General features: G+C 37.3%; 1 protein-coding gene across 3 annotated transcripts in view; it reads left to right on the top strand.

Annotated features, from left to right (window-relative positions):
- LOC140849094 (leucine-rich repeat-containing protein 37A-like) overlaps nt 1-19,047 on the top strand; it is a 45,582-nt gene that overhangs the window by 14,447 nt on the left and 12,088 nt on the right. For 2 of the 3 annotated variants that reach the window (XR_012130659.1, XM_073235341.1), the window contains 7 exons: nt 2,219-2,290; nt 9,204-9,275; nt 12,222-12,293; nt 13,061-13,141; nt 15,903-15,974; nt 16,545-16,619; nt 18,589-18,707. Coding sequence is in view for 2 of the 3 variants with exons in the window: in XM_073235341.1 (XP_073091442.1) it covers nt 2,219-2,290; nt 9,204-9,275; nt 12,222-12,293; nt 13,061-13,141; nt 15,903-15,974; nt 16,545-16,619; nt 18,589-18,707 (563 nt within the window). In the remaining variant the exon portion in view is untranslated. The remainder of the gene's footprint in view (nt 1-2,218; nt 2,291-9,203; nt 9,276-12,221; nt 12,294-13,060; nt 13,142-15,902; nt 15,975-16,544; nt 16,620-18,588; nt 18,708-19,047) is intronic. The other variant, XM_073235340.1, reaches the window with a different exon arrangement.

Genomic DNA, 19,047 nt, shown 5'->3' with positions numbered 1-19,047 from the left:
TTCTTAATATTGTTCTCTCTTCTCCAGTCTTTTACTTGTAATTGCCTTATTCTTTTTCCTTACCCGCTTTTTTTAGTTCTATCATTTAAGTCTTTAACCTCTATTCTACCATTTTCCTATCATTTTTAGTCCATTTTCTTTATAGTAACATGTCCCTATCCGCATTTCACAGGTTATTAGTAAAGATTCTGGAGCTAGACTGCCTGGGTTTGAACCCAGGTCTGTCTTTTATTAGCTTTGTGACTCAATTTCCTAATCTGTAAAGTGGGGATTGTGGTAATTACCATCCCATAAGATTGTTGTGAGATTTAGATGAGTTAATACATGGAAAGCCCTTCTATATGTGCCTAGTGTATGTGTGCATATTAACTGTTATTATTTGGTCCCTCAGTTATGTCCAAAACTTTTTCCTCTGACTTTTTAAATATAACACCCATTTTTTGCACAACCCAGGGCTAAGTGCTGTGGGAGCCACAGATGTATAAACATTGTCTCCAGAACCTGACAGTGATGGGTAGAAAGAAAGAATATGCATTAAAAGGGAGGTGATAATTAAGTACTAAAACAGATACAGACTCTAGGTACTGTACTTCACCAGAACCTATAATCACTGGGATATGGAGCTCAGGGAAAGCCGCATTGGATAAGCGACAATTTTAGCTGGGACTTAAAGAGTACCTATAATTTGTTGAATAGGGGGAAAAAACATTCAGTGTAGGCAAAGGCATGGCTGCAGGAGTGTTCAGGATTTCATAGACCAGTCTGGCTGTAAAGAACTGGTTAGCAAGCAATGAAAGATTTTGAAAAACCTTGACTATCAGCTATAGGGGTTTGAAAGTTGCAGTATGAGAGATGGAGAGCCATGGAAAGTTTTCAAGCAAGAGAGACAAATGATTAAAGCAAGGGGATTGTCTTAGATTCCATATGTAGCATGATCTAGAGAGGAGAGCTTGATTCAGGGAGACCAAACAGGATGTACTAGCAAAGACTAGGAGTGAAGTGAAAAGGGTCTGAATCAGAATGGTTGTGCTGGGAGTACAAAGAAAATCCTGAGAGCACAAAGGAAGAGAGACAAAGGAAGAGTCAGTAGGATTTCCTAAGTGACCAACTAGAACTGGAAGGTGGGATGTGTAGGAAAAGAGAAAAATCAAATCTGACTCTAAAGTTTCTGTCCTGGGTGATGAGGAGAGTGATGGTGGTAGAACAGGGGGAAGTACAGCAGCTGGGAAGCAGAGCCCGTTTGCAGAAGACAGTTCAGTTGAAGGTGCCTTTTATTGGTGAGCGTAAGGCACGCAGAAGGCTTCTGGTTGAGTGGGAATTTCCACTGGGCAGGGGAGCAGACAGGTATCTGACCTATTTCTGACTGCCCTGAAAAATAGGGAACTTGTTGCTGAGGGAAGAGAAGCTAAAGGGAAAGGTTCAAATCACCCAGAGAGGTAGTGGTTGAAACTGAACCTCAAGCATTTAACAGCTTCTTTTAAACACATGCAGTTTATGGATACATTCTCCATGTTTAAAAAAAGGAAAAAGGCACAGAAGTATATAGGATAAAATGTGGAAATCCCGCTCCACCCTCCCTACCGCCCATAAGATAACACCTGTTACCATTTTGGTGTGTGTCCTGCCTTCCAGTCTCTTCCCTTTGCACTTCCCCCCAGGGAGATAGTACATTACTCCTTGCTCGGTGATTTGGGCGTTTCCCTCGGCACTGTCTCTGAGAGATCTTTCCATTTTAGTCCTTCTAAATTTTAATTGCCCTTCTTCTAACAGCTGGAGAGATCTCAACAGTGGGCACTGAGCCAAATCTTTGGTATTACCTGGCACAGTGTTTCTTTATATTTATTGTTGATGATAAATTTTTGCCATTTTTTCTGCTTAATTGTTTATCATTTTCTCTTTGGAAGGAGTCATTGGACATACCTATGTGATTTTAGGAAAAAATACTTACTTTCAAGGTAATTAACTGGCATTATCTGCCCAAGAAGTTGGACAGATAGGAAGTTCAGGTTCTGAGGAGATGCCTTGTTGTTTGTGCCCCGTGTTGTATCTTTATTAGCTGTGCAAACTGGGAAGCTGATGGCTGTGGACACTAGAAAGCTGGTATTTTCTGCATTTGAATATTCCCCTGGTTGCCATGATAAGGTTGCCATGATTCTTTTGCTTATTCTGTTCATTCTTTTCCTACCTATTCAAGGATATGAACTGTGTTTCTTCACAGAAATTTCCGAGGAAACTCTATTTCTTACGTGGATGAAAATACATGGAAGTCATACACTTGGGTTGAGAAACTGTGAGTATATTCTCTCCAAATATGAACACGAAAAACTAACTGCATTATAAGATGTTTCTTGGTCCAGAGTTTTGAGGTCAGTAGTTCTGAGAAAAGGTATTTCCTCTCCATATCTCAAATCGACCTCTACTGATTGCAATTCTGTTTATTTTAAAAACTAAAGTTGGTGGATTCTCTTTAAGAGTCAACTTAAACTTACTTGCCAGTATGCAAGGAACACACGATTATACTCTCAATATATAAAAATGAAATAACAGGAAGAGTGAAAACCCTCCTTGTGCCCTAATCCCCCACCCCTGAGGTAACCACTACTATGAATTTAGTGTATATCCTTCCAGACCTTTGTCCATGCATTTGTCTACGTAAGGATTTACAGATAGCAAAATAGGTTTGTTGCGTGATTTTCTTAGCTTTTCTACATGAAGGGTAACATCCTATGACTGAATTCTTTCACTTTTTGATACAATTTAGATTTCTTCCCACTGCATAGAAGGCTACCCCATTTATTTAAACTCCAACATAATATTTTATGGTATAGTTTTATCACAGTTAATTCTTCATTAATTGCTGGATGTTAAGATTATGTTGTTTTCTTGTCACATGCATCGCTCCAATGAATATCCTTGTACTCGCATCTTTGTCAACATGAGCAAGTATCTCTGTAAAAGAGATATCTAGAAGTAGAATTTTTGGGATTAAGACTATATAGATAGAAAATTTGAATTGCCCTAAAAACGGTTGTGCCAATTTATACTCTAATCAACAGGCCATGACAGCTTCATTTTTCTACACCCTCTACCACTGGGTATTTTTTTGGCTGATGTGTGATTGGTGGGTGACTAAGAGGGGCCCCATCTGAATTTGAATTTTCCTGATTACTTGGGAATTTAAATATCATTATATGCCTACCAAACATTTGTATTCTCAGAATTGTCTGTTCTTTGCCTGTTTTTTTGTTGTCTATAATTTTTTTTATTGATTTGTAGAAAAGTCAGTTTAGATACAAGTAATTTGGGAAAAATACTTATATTCAAAGTAAGTAACTGGCATTTTTCAAGACTTCTGGATCATTAATCATTTGTTCGACATGACCTATGAATTAATATTAAAAGACATGACAGTCATAGTAATCTAAAAATAGGGATTATGATCATCTAAAACAGATCCCCCTTCATAGGATATCTTATTCATAAGGAAAAAAATGCTAGAACCAGATAGTTGTTTCTTTTTAATTTATGAATTTCTTAAATATTATATAAAGTGTATATTTCTCATGATAATATATGACATGGAGATTTTATTTCCCAGACTTCTAAGAAAAATGAAAGTAACTTGACACTAGAAGTAAATAGCATTAGTTCCTACTGGGGAGTAGAGAGTCGAGTGTGAGGGTCGGCTGAGGGGCAGGGGTAGGAAAAATGTTTTGGATTGTGTACATTATACCTTTGGAAGTTTGAGCCATATAAATATGTATTATATATATATATATATTTTTTTAAATAAACTGAAGTTTAAACATTAATTTTTAAATAGCATGTGTTGTAGAGTTTATATAATATAACATGAGTCTGGTGAGGTTAGAAGATTTCCAAGTCAGTTTTAGATTTATACTTGGTAAGACAGAGGTTCCTAATTGAAGTCAATGGTCCCAAGGGCAGGATCTCTTAACCTTTTGTTTTCCATGTATCTATTTGGCGATGGACAGAAGCCTACCTATGAAGAGATGTTTTTAAATGTATAATAGGTTAAATACATATGAAAACAAAGAAAACCAATTACATTGAAATACTCTTAAAGAATAGTTACTAGTGATATGGGAATAAATCTGCTTTTCTTACATTAACAATATGTAGAGGTAGTTATGATAATGGTAATTATTATATGTAGTGGTATTTATTGTAAGTGGTAATTATTATCATATCAAGGTAGTGATGAGAAGAAAGTAATTTTGAGATGTCTGCAACAAAGACATGATACGAACATATCTGATTTCTACTGGGGGTCAGATGAGCTATACTGCTACTCTGTTGTGGTTTGTTGCCTACAGTCATGATGGAACGAAACGCCAATTTAGAGGTTTTTGAAAATAGAGACAGACATGATTTCCCATTCAGGTTTGTACCCTGCATCCAAGCCATTCTGTTCACAGACCTGTGCATGGAAATTGCATGCATGCTTTTGCATATATTCAAGAAAGTGAAGTTTTCTAGGAAAAGGGTTCATAGCTCTTAGGAAATTCTCAGAGGGTTCTTGTCTCAAAAGATTGAGTCACAAGTGCAAATGAAAAAGACATTTCTTTTTCCTGTAAAGTTGTACTTATGCACATGATAATAAAGGAATGATTTGCTTTAAGTAAAGGGGGTAGTTTATCTGAAAATCAGTACCTGTCACCTTGAATTCATTTAACAAATATTTACAGAGCATCTACTATGTGCCAAGAACTGTTTTATGTACCAGGGATACAAGAACAAATGACCAAACATCCCAGTTCTGAAGGGATTTACAAATATGTAATATAAAAATAAATAGATTAACTACAATAGATAGGTATAATTTCAAGTAATGATAAATGCTTTGGAGAGAAAGCAAGCAGGGGAAGGTGGGTAAATAAATTCCAGAATGGCATGTATGTATACTGTTGGCATGTATGTATAGTTAAGCCAAAAAAAAAAAAACCTCTGTGTCCTGTCAATTTCCTAGAAGTTACAGAGGTGGGGAGAAGGATAATTACCAGTAATGTAGAATCAAGAATGAATATTGCAAAATTCAGAAGATCGCTTTAGGGAAAGGAAGTCTGATCAGAAGTTAAACATGAATGTTTCTCTAATGTTAGTTCATACCTGGTTTTGATGTTTTCATTGTGTAAGAAAATTTTAGATCCCCCTTAACTCTGATTCCCTATAGAGCTACATTTTTTTTTGCTTTAGTCAAAAAATATTTGGAGTTCTACAGATTAGTATGTTTTATTCCAGGTTGTTGCTTATGTGAAGCCCCTTTTTGGGGTAATTTTTTGATGACACTCATTCTCAGTCTAAACTTTCCTTTAAAGTTGAATTTATTAGGGTAATTAAAAATTTTTTTACTATCATGTCATCCAAACAACTTTCACCAAAACAAATCCCATTAATTGAAAATACAGACTCTTTAGTTACTCCCTGTCTTACCATGATATTCTCTCCTGAACCAAACAGTCTGACAAAGGCATCAGCCAATCAGAGAAGACACTGCCATAACCAGCTGAGTTTCCGCCTCCATATCTTTCCTGTTCCTACTGAAACCTTGTCAGTATTTATGATTTTTAAAGTTAGAATTAGTATACAACTTTCATATTTGTCCTGATTTTTTTCATATACCATCATTTCCCATGACCTTTTGGTATATCATCAACAGTGTACACATAAGTTTTGTTATGTGATATGGGGGGAGGTAGAGCTTTTTCCAACTGTCTATTGTTATGAAAAGGGTTACTATAAACAGTGTTGGACATATTGATTTGTTTTTTTCTCTTTGGATCATTTCCATGGAAATAGAAAACCATTACCTGACAGAGATGGGAGAACAGTCATAGCATCACCTGGTGACCATTCCCCCTTCACACATTCTGGCCACCGCTGCTGTTCCTTGTAATGTGGTGAATTTCCAGGCGAGGTCAGGGTCTTTGAGGCATTCTCAGGGCTCCAGGAGTTCTTTGTGGGAATGAAAATTTTTTGTCTTGGGATCCTTTTAAATGTATGTGACTATATTCTGTGTATTATGAACCACTGTATAACAGAGATTGCCCTTGTTTTCAGATGCAGAGTTTCCAGGTTGTAGTAATTGAATTGTTTTAAGCTATGAGAAAGGAATTACTCTATGAGGTGGAATTAATATAGGTGACTAACAGACCCTGTGAGGGAAAGCAGAATGTTTATATGCAGAACTTGGTGGAAATAGTTCACAAAGCAACATAGCATGTTCTTGGATTCCCAAGGTGCTTGAAGGACGTAAAACTGTTAATATTACCTCCCAGGAAGGTGATTCCCAGGGAAGGGAAATTTGCTTTTGAAATCTTAAAGACTTTCTTCTGTAGTGGATCTCCTATCACTCCCTTACTCCACTCTGGGAGACACTGGCTGTATACTCTCCTGCTCATCAGGTGTTCAGAAATGGGTGCAAACCATCCTGCCAGGCATGTTGTCTTTCCTGTGGGACTAGGTGAAGCAAAGGTGTGAACATTCTTGGGCAAACTCAGGTGTCAGGCTTGTCTGTGGATTATTCCCATTCCCTTCATTCTGCATTCTGGAGAAATCATTGGTAGGATCTCTGTTTTCTAATTGATTCTTCAAAGGTGCATATATTGAGGGTTTTTTATTGTTAATAATAACACTTTTCATTCATGTAATCCTGAGTTGATTCTTTTTCACAGATGCACTATCTGACTCAGGATATCAGTTATGCCATTCTAAAGTCCCCTCGTGCTTCCTCTCTTCACTCTGGTTCATTGGCTATCAGCTCACTTGCTTTTGTTTTCTGTCCGTAACGGAGCTGGCTTTCTTTGTCATTTGATCATTCCTGAGTGTAGTTCATCTTTGAGTTGAGATTCTCCTGCTTGTGTTTACTGGCTCTTGGACAGAGGTGACATGAGCTACTGGGGCTGTTGTTCCTAAAGGAGTCCCTGAAAGTCAGAGGAGGTGGGAATTGGCTTCCGGTGGCTAGACAGAGCGCACACCCTTCCCCCAGGTTCTAGGCCCCTGGCCCGTTGAGCACCGATGCTCCTACCTGGAGGAAGATGCCCTTTGCTCTCTGGCCTGAGGAGGAAGGATATGCGGCCACGTGCTGCCCCTGCTCCTGCAGCAGCATTTCAACTCATCACTCTGGGTAATTCCAGGCCATGTCTGGTAGGGAAGCATGTGTGGAGCTACTCCCACACTTTGAGGTAAGGTTGTGGATTTTTAAATCATGTCTTTTCCATCATTCTTAAGGATTTTGCCTGTGGTTGGAGGGGTAGAGACTTGGCATTTACCCATTTGCCAATTTGAAATAGCACAACTCCTTAGGAGAACAGTTTTGTACCCCTACTGGATCCTAGGGAAACTCAGGCAAATGCATATCAAAATACAAGTATAAGATAGTTTAAAGCAGCATTGATTGTAGTAATGAAAGCTAGAAAAATCTTGATATCCCCCAACAGTAGAGTGAATAAATAAAGTCTAGCATAGTTATACAATGGAATATTATTCTTTAGAAACATAATGCAAGGCACATAAGTAATCTTTAATTTTCTGGTAGCCACTTAAAAAATAAAAGTAAACAGAAACAGATGTAATGTGAATGCTTTTTATTTAACCTTTATGTCCAAAATAATAATATTTCAATATGTAATCATTATATACAGTGTTAAGATGGTCTACATTTTTTTCATACTGTCTTTAAAATATCCAAAATATTATAATTTCTACATGCACTTGGTATGAAATTTATGCATTCATATTCTTTTTCCCATATTAAGTCTTTAAAATCTCAGTTTAGTTGCAAGATTTTTATCAGAAGTTACTTGATCTCTCTTTAGATATCATAAAATTTACAGTTGGAAAAATAGCATCATATGGCCAGGTTATTGCAAAATACTGAAATGTTTTCCAATAACTGTATCAAATATCAATTTTGAATTTAACTTTTAAAATAGTTAAAATTAATTAAATTGAACTTCAGCTTCTCAGTCACACTAGCCACTTTCAAGTACTCAGTAGGCACATATAGCCAAGCATGTAACAGTAGGCCTTAAAGTGAACCAACCTCAGCTGCACCTGAGGATAGAATGAATTTGCAAGGTAAGGTTGAATGCAAGAAACAATGTAGAAAATAATACATATATAATATGATTCCATTTATATACTACGTTCAAGAAGAGGCAAGACTTCACTATGTTGTTTATGGCTGACACATCAAAGGTAAGACCACATTCCAAAAGCAGGGAGATGAGTTAAAAAGTCAGGACAGTGGTTACCTCTAGTGGGTCAGGGAGCAGTTTGTGATGGGAAAGGGGCACACTGAGGGCTTCTGGGATGCTGGCAGTGTTCTTGACATGAATGGTGTTACATGGGTATTTGATTTATAATTATTAACATGAACATTTTAACTTTTTTTAATTAGGGTATCATTGATATACACTCTTATGAAGATTTCACATGAAAAACATTGTTTACTACATTCACCCATATTATCAAGTACCCCCATACCCCATTGAAGTCACTGTCCATCAGCGTAGTCAGATGCCAGAGAGTCACTACTTGTCTTCTGTGTGCTACACTGTCTTCCCTGTGACTCCCACATACCATGTGTAGCAATCATAGTACCCCTCAATCCCCTTCTCCGTCCCTCCCCACCCAGCCTTCCCCACCCCTCCCCTTTAGTAACCACTAGTCCCTTCTCAGAGTCTGTGAGTCTGCTGCTGTATTAAACTGGATGCACATCTTAATGCACTTTTTAGTTCCCCGAAACAATATTTTCAATGGGAGGATAATTGAACAGCTTCACTTGTAGCCTTGACATAGTTCTGTGTGGGGCTCCCATACTAAGGTTCAGGAGATGGCAGTTCCGCTGATGATGTTGCCACCCACAGTTGGGTTCTGAAAGAGACTTGGGGATCAAGAGATTAGGTATTAAATACACATTTTGGTGTGAAGAGTGGATGGATAGTTGTGCGTGTGTGTGTGTGTGTGAGGGAGAGAGAGGGACACAGAGGAGGACATGACAAGAAAGATCTGAATGGAAACAGAGCAGAGATCACCATCCCTAAATTAGTAAGAACTAGGGTGTTAACGTGGTACCATTATCGTTATTCAGGTCTCCGCCACATGTAGAAATTTGTCCTATACGTAAATAATTGTAATTATTTTGCATTTGATTCAGAAGTAACCTTTCCATTTTTCAGAATTCTCAGTGACAATCAGTTCAATGAATTACATAAGGACTCATTTGAAGGCCTGCTATCCCTCCAGTATTTGTAAGTTAGATACTCACACTTATTTAGGAGCTTTTAGTTATATTATCTATAACATAAATAAGGGGTTTAAATTAGACAATTCCTATAATTTCTCCCAACAATAAAAATTTATAATTTTGTAAGTCTGTGTAGGGAGGGCACTAGCCGCTTTCTAGCATTAAATACCTCCTATGTGTTTTCAATTTTTTAATTATATGGACAAGCTATAGATAGAAAAACCCTTCAATTACAGAGGAAAAGTGGTATTGAGGTCTGAGCAATTACAGACACCCATAGGAGCCTTGGTATGTAAGTGTTCTATGCCCTCTGTTTATATTAACATTTAGTTTATGGCCTATAGATCAAATCCAGCCCATGGTCCGTTTTTATACAGCCCTTTTGTTAAAGGAGGGCTGTAAAAGGAGAAAAGAAAAGAAAGAAAGAAAAACATGCAACAGAGACTCTATGTAGCCTGAAAAGCCTGAAATACTTACTTTCGAGCCTTTACAGAAAAGATTTGTGAAAGTTGGTTTAGTGAGATGAGAGGAATTAAAGGTAACCATATTGTCACCTAAAAGACAAGAAAATATAGAATACTTATATTAACTTGAATGCCATCAACCCAGAATATTTTTATAATTTAATCTAAATTAACATTGAAATATTAAGTACTTAAGTAGATGAATTATGTAAACAACATTATCAAGATTATAGCTACCCAGAGAAGAGACTGGTGTTTAGGATTTCAATGCAGGAATTGTTATACCAATATTAAAAACAGATGTTTGATATGGTGAGAAACTGATATAGTTGGAAATGTCTACATTTACACTAAATAAGCATATCAGAAATGGCCCTAACTTCTCTAATTACCAACTAAAAATCTCTCCAGTCTCATTGTCAAGGAACTAATGCCTACATAGTACTTCTTTTTGTTTAGAATTAAGGAGATACTATGTTGCTATAAAAGGTCAATGTTTATTCTTTGTCTTTTGCATGCAGAACTATATATGTCATCCTTATTACGCTAATTAATAGTGCTCTTTTGCAAAAAGATTCTTCTTGCAAATATAGAAACCTAAGGGAGTCAGATATAAAGGGTCTTACATGACAATAAAAATAGTCCTTTGAGTTTTCAAACCTTTCAAGCCACAAGGGACACTTTTGTATTGATCTTCTTAGGTACCTCTGCGATCTGAGCTCCAAACCTTCCAAACACAAATGAGATAACTGCTCAGTGGATTAGGCCCTTCATTACTTCTATTGCAAAATGTTTTGCAAGCTAAATATTTCATTATCATAAGTATTGTCATTACTTAAAAAAATACCAATCAATAAAAAGGCAAAAAAGAATATGACAACCACTGTGTCTCGTATTACAGGCACAAAAGTGGGTTAGACAGGGTTCCTACTCTTCTAGAAACTCATGATCTCACAGGGGAAATGCACTTGCCAGCTCAAACCACCATGTATAAGCACTGAATGAATGACAAAGTGCTGAAGAGGTGCGGAAGAGGAAGGTATTTGAAAAGCCTTTTAGTTTTAAATGATCCCTTTTCTGCTACTCCCCAGCTCTTCATTCATTTTATAAATATTTGAGTTTATGTCCATGTATCAGTTTTAAACATGGTAGACAATGCAGGTAAGTAAGACCTTGTCCATACTTTAAGGGAGTTTATACTCAGAGGAAATGGGGTGTAAAAATAACTATATTAAAAAGAGGAAATGGATGTGGGCAGTGAGAGGTATGAATTGTTCGGGGAGTACAAAAGAGGGGAAAAAGACTTTAAGTTAGAAAAAAAGATGCTACAAGAGCAACGCTGTTAGAGCAGCAGCTTGAGGGGCTTTTGGGTATCGTCAGGCAGACATCTCGGGAAGAATAAGTTTGCAAAGAAGAGTGGCAGAAAGGCAGCACAAGGGAAAAATAGCTTGTCCTATAGAGTACATCGGGTGTTAGGGCGAGACCTTCTGGGGCTTCGAAGGCCAAACCGAGGGGAACAAGCTGTCATGCTATCTCGGCAGCACTCTAGGACAAACTTCAGCCTGCTGGAAGATCACTTGGAGGGCTTCTCACAGCCCAAGCACCCACCCCACAGTTACTGATTCAGTTGGTCCCGAGTAGGGCTGAGAATTTACATCTTCGATAAATTCCCAGGCGATGCTGGTGTTTGAGAACCACTCATGGAGAGTTAATGTGGTGACTTTGTGCAGGACCGATTAGAAAGGAGTGAACCAGAGGCAGGCATACCCTTCAGAAGAGTTAATACGCATCTAGGTGAAAAGTGAGGGATTAAGCCTGAACCAATAGAAATAAGAGAGTCACCTGTAATAGTCAAGAGTGAGTGATTTAAAATAAAAATCCAATACCATGTTGTTGTTTTTTGTTGTCCCACCACTGTACAACTGAAGCAGTTAAATTCATGGACTATTATAGCAATGGAAACCAAAAGTGAACTTCCGTTAAAATAATAGAAAGTATAATTCTGAATTAGTTCAAAGTAATTATATTTAGAGGTGTAACTTCCTTTCAAATTTTGTGAAAGAGCATCTCTTATTTTTTCTGGTGCTGAAATGGCCTAGAAAGAATAAAACCAGGAAGGTTAGCAAATGTGAGAATATTCTTTTCAATATTGGAAATTATATATGGAGATAAAAGCTTTTTAGCTCCTACTATGGAATTTGATAAGACCACAAAAGTTGATCTAATCAGTCCTTCTGCTGTCAGGAAGGATTATCTCAACAATCTCTCAAGATTTATGGTTGTGTATTTTATTTATGAAGATAATGAAAGTGAGACTTGGGTGAGGGCAGGGATAGGAGCTCTGGAAGGTTCACATAATAATTTCTAGGGTTTAGAGTTTAGATAAGAGCTACTTATTCAATGTGATTATTCTAACCTCTACTAGTTATCTCTACTAATTAGATATCTGATGACTGAGACAATATTTTTCTTTTTCCTTTTCCCAGAGATTTATCCTGCAATAAAATACAGGGTATTGAAAGACGCACATTCGAATCACTACCTTTTCTGCAGTTTATGTAAGTTACAAATACAATTTAATTATGTTTGGAATTTTTATAAACTTAATTGTAAACCTCTTATATTGAAATCTTTTAAATGGAGAGCTACTAAAATTATGTGGCCACATCCTTTTTGTCTCTAGGAAACACTAGTGTAAGAATTACCATATGGATCAGAGTAACTCATTCTAGAGCAGGGGTTCTCAAGTAGGGTGATTTTCTCCCCAGGCGATACTAAGCTGTGTCTGGACACATTTTGGTTGTCAGACTGTAGTTATGCTGCTGGCATCTGTGGGGCAGAGCCCGGAGATGCTGCTCAACAGCCTACAGTGCCCAGAACAGCACCCACAACAAGGATTATCCAGCCCAAGATGTCAGCAGTGCAGTCATGGAATCCTTTTCTAGAGAATTAAAGATCACTTAGACAAGTGTTCTGGGCACTTATTCCTTTGTATCTAGCAATACATGTACAAACATGAAAGTATAAATATTTCATAAAAATATATTTTATGTATTTTATTTGTATTTTCTGTAATAATACCACTGATAACAGGAAAAAAACAAGAAGATGTCAATTACTATTCCATCTTTCTCTTTTTTATACAAGTATACTTGATATACAATCTATTTTTTCATACAAATATTAAAAACAAAACAAATATCTTCCATAGTGCGATTTCTTTAGTGTACGAGGAAGTATTGAGGTTATGTTTCATCATATACGGGTTAGAATCCCTGCCAAAGGATAAATGTTCTGAAATAATTCTTTCTTCTTTTTCTTGTAGAAATCTTGGCTGCAATCTAATTGCAGAACTGAGCTTTGGAACATTTCAGGCCTGGCATGGAATGCAGTTCTTACACACAATGTAAGTTGAATACACGATGAATATGTGTAAAAACATGATACAGTTACTAGTTAGCTGGGGGTAAGCTCAGTATGAGCTCTGAAAAATTTGTAAGATCCATTTTTTTTCCAATGAGGAAACTAAGGTACAGAGGGGCCAAGAGACATGTCTGAGTCATACATGGCAGGCTATGCTTTCCTGATCTTTTGCACAGGCAACAACCACACTCCATCATGTAACACCCACGTCTGCATTGTCACAGGGATCCACGACTGTGACGCTCTCCATAGTGGGTGGGCCTCACAGTTCCGCTTCTGAACCTAACTCTTTCCTGCTCTTGGAACACAGCGCTGAAAGAACTAGGTTTAGCACAAAGTTCTCCAGGGAGCAACTGGTGTCAGCCATCAGCTTCTTTTAAATGAAAGAAATTCTGAAAACTTGCCACAGGGATCTTCTCTCCCGAGTCACCCAGAAAAATACCTTTCAAACAGTGTTTAGCCCTGACGTGAATTATGTGTGAGCAGTAGGAACCTTTGAGGTATGGAAAAAGATGTTTGTGTTAAGTTGTCTTATGCAAAATAGTCATAAAGAAAATATATTGCTGTAGCCTCATTCCATTGTACTTTCTTTCCTGACTATCCAATAAAGAATGGGGGTTTTCCTCCCTTTTGCTTGAATGCTCTGTGGCACAGCCAAGTTGTCTGTGACACAGGCAAATCCCTGTGTTTCATAGGTTTCAGTGTATGAATCATGCACTTCTTTGGCTAAAATTTTCCTAAGACTTATTCTTTGTGATGCTATTATATTTGGAATTGTTTTCTCAATTTCATTTTTGGATTGTTTACTGCTAGTGTACAGAAATACAGCTAATTTTTGCTTACTGATGTTGTGTTCCACAACCCTGCTGAACTCATTGATTAGTGCTGATGGTTTTTTTCTAGATTCTCAGAAATATGTCTCATGGGCTTCCAGTTTCCCCAGGAATGTGTTGGAGCCTTTCAAAGTCCCTATGAACATCTCCTCCCTCAGCTTGTCTTTTTAAGCTTTTTGGTTCAACTATTTTTTGTCCACTGCCTCCCACACCTACCATATTAAACCATTTGCCTGTAATTGTTTTTAAAAATGCCCTCTGAGGAGAGGCTTTTAGCACTTGGCAGCTCCCAGTCAGGTCAAAGACAAGCCTTTCTGGTAAGGTCCTCCAGGGCACCACCAGACAGTAACACGGAGACAAGTCTTTGGGAAGGAGGCTGTGAAGGACCTCGGGCTGTTTTTCAAAGCTACCACTGGATGGAGAGCAAAGGTCTAGGAGAAGTTAAAGCAGCACAGATCTCCCTGTTTGTAGAGAAATTAATGTTTTTCTTGAATAAATGCTCCCCACATTGCTGTAAGTCCACTGATTAAATATCCAGAGTTCTGAAAAAGCTGGTTTGACCATTTCTTGCTAGATTTTGTTGTTTTTCCTTTATAGGATAAATTTTCAGATGTCCTTACTTCATCATTTTCACTGATTCTCCTGCAACATGGTTTTAAATCTCTAAAGTCTTAATGACGACAGGCTAAGTAGATATTTAAGCATGGGAGGTGATTAGGGAAAAGGAATAAAAAGAGAAAATGTAATTCTGGTAGAGGTTTCCCAGGTAGGTAAATCAAATTTGAAAAGCTATTTGTATATTTAGTGCTCTCAAAATTGAGGTTAAAGTAAAAGCTGTCTTAAATCCCTTTCCCCCATACAAGTTAAACCCAGGCTTTGGAACGAGAACTGAGTTCAGATTTCAGTTCTGCTTCTTAGTACTAGCTTGATGATTTAGGACAAGTTATATAACCTCTCTTTACTTCAATTTCCTCACTTGTAAAATGGGGTAGCAATAATAATAATATGTAGCACAGAGGGTTATTGTGAGGATTAAATGTGAAAAGCTGATCACAGAATGCCTGGCAGCCCAATAGATTTAGTTGTGACAATAATATTCTGCAAAATGCACTAATGATTCTTGATTAATGTTAATTTACAAGAAGAGTTTTCCTTCCTGTTTTTTTTTTTTGGTCTGTTGTTTGTTTTAAAGAATTGAGAAGAAAATCTCAGCATTTTGGAATACAAATTTGCATCAAAATTGAATTTGTTCATTTTATTGATGCGTAAGCAAAATGTTATTTATTTATTCAAAAACATTTATTAAATACCTAGTAAACACCAGGGACCATGTCAGACAAGGAGTGACACTGACAGTAAAGTGTCGTCCCTGCCCTCAAGGAGCTGACAATCCAGGAGACTGACAAGTCAACAGGTGATTGCGTGCAGTGTAGCCAAGGCTGTGACGGGAGTAAGGGTTTTACCACCTCCTCTCAGGTTTATCCCTGTCTCTTTGGATCCAAAACCAAGGAACTGGTCCTGCTGTCACAGCAAGGTTTAAACTGTGGAACTGTTTTGATTTCCAGAACTGAAAGAAAAGCACCTTGAATTATGGAGGACCTAGGAATACCATTTCCTTCAGAGCAACGGGATTTCCCCCCAGCGTAGACACTTTGTGGGATTCTCAATCTGAAAAGTTTTTGCTTTCCACTTTTTTCTGTGTTTTTCCTCTTTCTCTTCTCCCCTTTATCATCCAGAGATCTAGATAGGTAGTTCCCAAAGCAAGAGTGCTTTACAGACTCTAAGTGTGATTTATAGGTAAAGACATATAAGAGTTTCTTCTTTTAACCTTTAAGTCCCATACCAAAAAAACAAAAAAAAGAATATGTTTCATGAAATGCAGATAATTTTAATTCTATTGTATTTTTTCAGAAATCTCAGTCATAATCTTCTGACAACTGTTGAAGATTCTTATTTTTTCAAATTGAGAGCATTAAAATATTTGTAAGTATTGCAACAATCTCATGGCTTATGAGATGATTTCTGCTCCTTTACTTTCATCAAAGATTTAGTATTTTGCATTTTGGCTAAAAAGGAATCATTTATATTTTAACTGGGTTATTGAAATAAGAGTTTTGGGCAAAGAAAGGATTAAGAAAGAATGTATATGTGCAAGACAAGCTATCAGAGAAAGAGAGTGGCGCTGAAGAATGCGCAAAGATATGGGATGTGTAGATGCGTGTAGAAACATAATTTATCCCAGAAAGCAAGGAGGAATAAGGTGTATTTTTAAAAAGTAAATACTCTAGAGTGGTGGGTGCAGGTGAGAATGAGAAGCAGGGTGATGACAACAAGATCGTAGTGTTCAGGGCCAAGGTCATTAATTTGATGATGCAAATAAATTTAAATTTCTTCAGTAATTTCTCTCTGGAATTATTATCTGTGGCAAGTAAACTGGGGCTGGCTAGACAAAGAAGCCAAAACTGAAGTAATAATGTGTCATTAAGTATCTTTTTAAGTATAGAGTTTTTGTCTTTGGGTTTGTATCATAAACGTTTGTGCTTTTTCCTTCAGAGACATGGGAAAAACCCAAGTGACACTTAAAACAGTGGAGAGCATCGTCATGATGAGCCCCAAGTTAGAAAAACTGTTAAGTTGATTTTTCTTATATTTATTTTCACTTACTTGATTTTTTTAAGTTTCATTATTTTTATTAAGTCAGGCTTATTGAATATGATTTTCATGTAATAAAATTCGCTTTCTAAGTGTACAGTTTGATGAATTTTGACAAATGTATAGTTATGTAACCACCACCATTTGAAATGCAGAAGCCCTGTGACTCCAAAAAGGCCCCTCATGGCCCTTTGCAGGCAAATCCCTCCTCCCACCACCAGCCCCGGGCCACCACCAGTCTGATTTTCATCCTGGCAGTTTTTGCCTTTTCCAGAAGGTCTTATCAGTGAACTCATATCGCATGTAACCTTTTGTGTTTGGCTCTTTTTACTTAGCATAATCTTTTTGCGGGTCATCCATGTTGTCACAGCTGTCCCTCCCTTTTATCGCTGAGTAGAGTTCCGTAGCAGTCATTAATTAATGAACATTTGAGTTATTTCTAGTTCTGGCTATAAAAAGGTATGACAAACATTCATATGCAGGTCTTTGTGTGAACATGTTTTTGAAGCATCATATGCTAGTTATGTATTTAACTTTTGAAGAAACTGCTGAGCTGTTTTCTAAAGTAGCTGCACCATTTTGCATCCCAGAAAGCAGTATACTGAGTTGGCAGTTGCCCCACATCTTCACCTCATCCTTATATTCAGTTTTAAAAAAATGTTAGCCTTTCTTGGAGGTGTGTGGTTGTGTCTCATTGTGGTTTTAGTTTGCATTTCTCTAATAGATCTCTAATCTCTGATGATGTTGTCTATACATGTGCAGACATCTTCTTTAATGACATGTCTGTTCAAATCTATTTTTTAATTGGATATTTATCTTACTGTTGAGTTTTAAGAGTGCTTTATATATTCTGGAAAAAGTCCTTTCTCTCAGATATGTGTTCAGCAAATATCCTCTCTCAGGTTATAGCCTGTCTTCATTCTATTAAAAGTATCTCTGAAGACCAGAAGTCTTTAATTTTTGAATTTTGATTAGCTCTAATTTAGTAGTTTTTCTTATAGGGTTTGTGCCTTTTTTGTGTCTTATCTAAGAAATCTTTGTCTGGGAACCCATTGCCAGATCCAAAGTCACAAAGATTTTTCTCCTATGTTTTCTTTTAATAAGTTGAATACTTGTTGGTTAATTAATTTAGGTCTATGATCCATTTTTATTACTTTGTTTTCACATACAATGTGAAGGGTCAAATTTCATTTTCTATCTTTGTATGTTTAAAAAAATGTTTCTGTACGGCTTTTCACAATTTATTACACAACTTACTGCACCTTAAATTGTGCCATCCCCCTCCAATATATCAAGCTAACAGAAATTTGGTATTATGCTAAGGCTATCTGATGGCCTTACACAAGATTACTATGGGAAAGGCCCCTGCCTTTAGCAGTCTGCTCTCGCCAATTTTGTCAGGTCAGCTGAGAATTGACTGTCTTCCCCTCACCGTCAGATCTACTGGCCCCTGCTCTAGCCTCGTCTTCCTCAACGTCCCACCGCATCTGCCAGCCAGTCCCTCTCTTGTCAGCTACATGCTTTCCTCGCTGGGTATCCAAATCATTTCCCTATATACTTAAAATACTAAAAACACACTGAAGAAGTGAAATTCCTATGCATAATGTTATCTAATGAAGAGCTGATATTCAAATTTCCTCAGTTGTCTCAATTATATCATTTATTTTTAACAGATCAGTGTCACCCAGTTCTAATCCCTATCAGCTTTATTCTAGGCCTACGATACCCACTTCCATTCTTACCCTACTGTGAGGCATCTCTGTCCTCCTGTTTATTTACAGTATTCAAGAACAGCAGTTGGCCAACTCATCCCTAGCCAACCTCACAGGCCATATGTGCCAAGAACTCCTTTTGCACAGCCCTGTGGGTGGCCTGGGCCTGCCTCTTCTACCCAGTCAAGTACCTCCTTTACCACTGATTGAATTCTCTGTGTTTCAATTTATAGGATTTTACCTCGCCGTATGGCCTGCTGCCTCTGCCAATTTAAGAATAATATTGAGGTCTTCTGCAACACAGTCAAGCTGCATTGTGACAGTGAATGTCTGACAAGCACCACATATTGTGGTGAGTTACCATTACCCGATGATAAGTTTTATTTATGTTTTAACTGTTAATTTTCAAACTAATGGTATTAATTGCATTATTTTTATTAATTCATTAAGAGTTCAACTCCCTACATTTCCAAGAACTACTCCTTTGTTAAAAGTCAGATTCTCAGTTACATTATTAAGCTAACAGTGACCGCAATCCACATACTTAAAGGAACAAGAGAAAGGAATGGGAGGGGAAAGAATGAACACTAGTGGCCACATCCTGTGTGCTGTGCTCTCTGCCTGGTGCTTAACCCCTGAATGAGAACTTACACACGTATTACAGTTCACAAACTGATTTTATATGCATTAGG

The sequence above is a fragment of the Manis javanica genome, chromosome 4 (assembly GCF_040802235.1).
Source record: "Manis javanica isolate MJ-LG chromosome 4, MJ_LKY, whole genome shotgun sequence".
In the NCBI taxonomy this organism is placed as follows: Eukaryota; Metazoa; Chordata; class Mammalia; order Pholidota; family Manidae; genus Manis; species Manis javanica.
The sequence above is the reverse complement of the archived record's forward strand: the minus strand, read 5'-3'. Positions and strand labels throughout refer to the sequence as shown.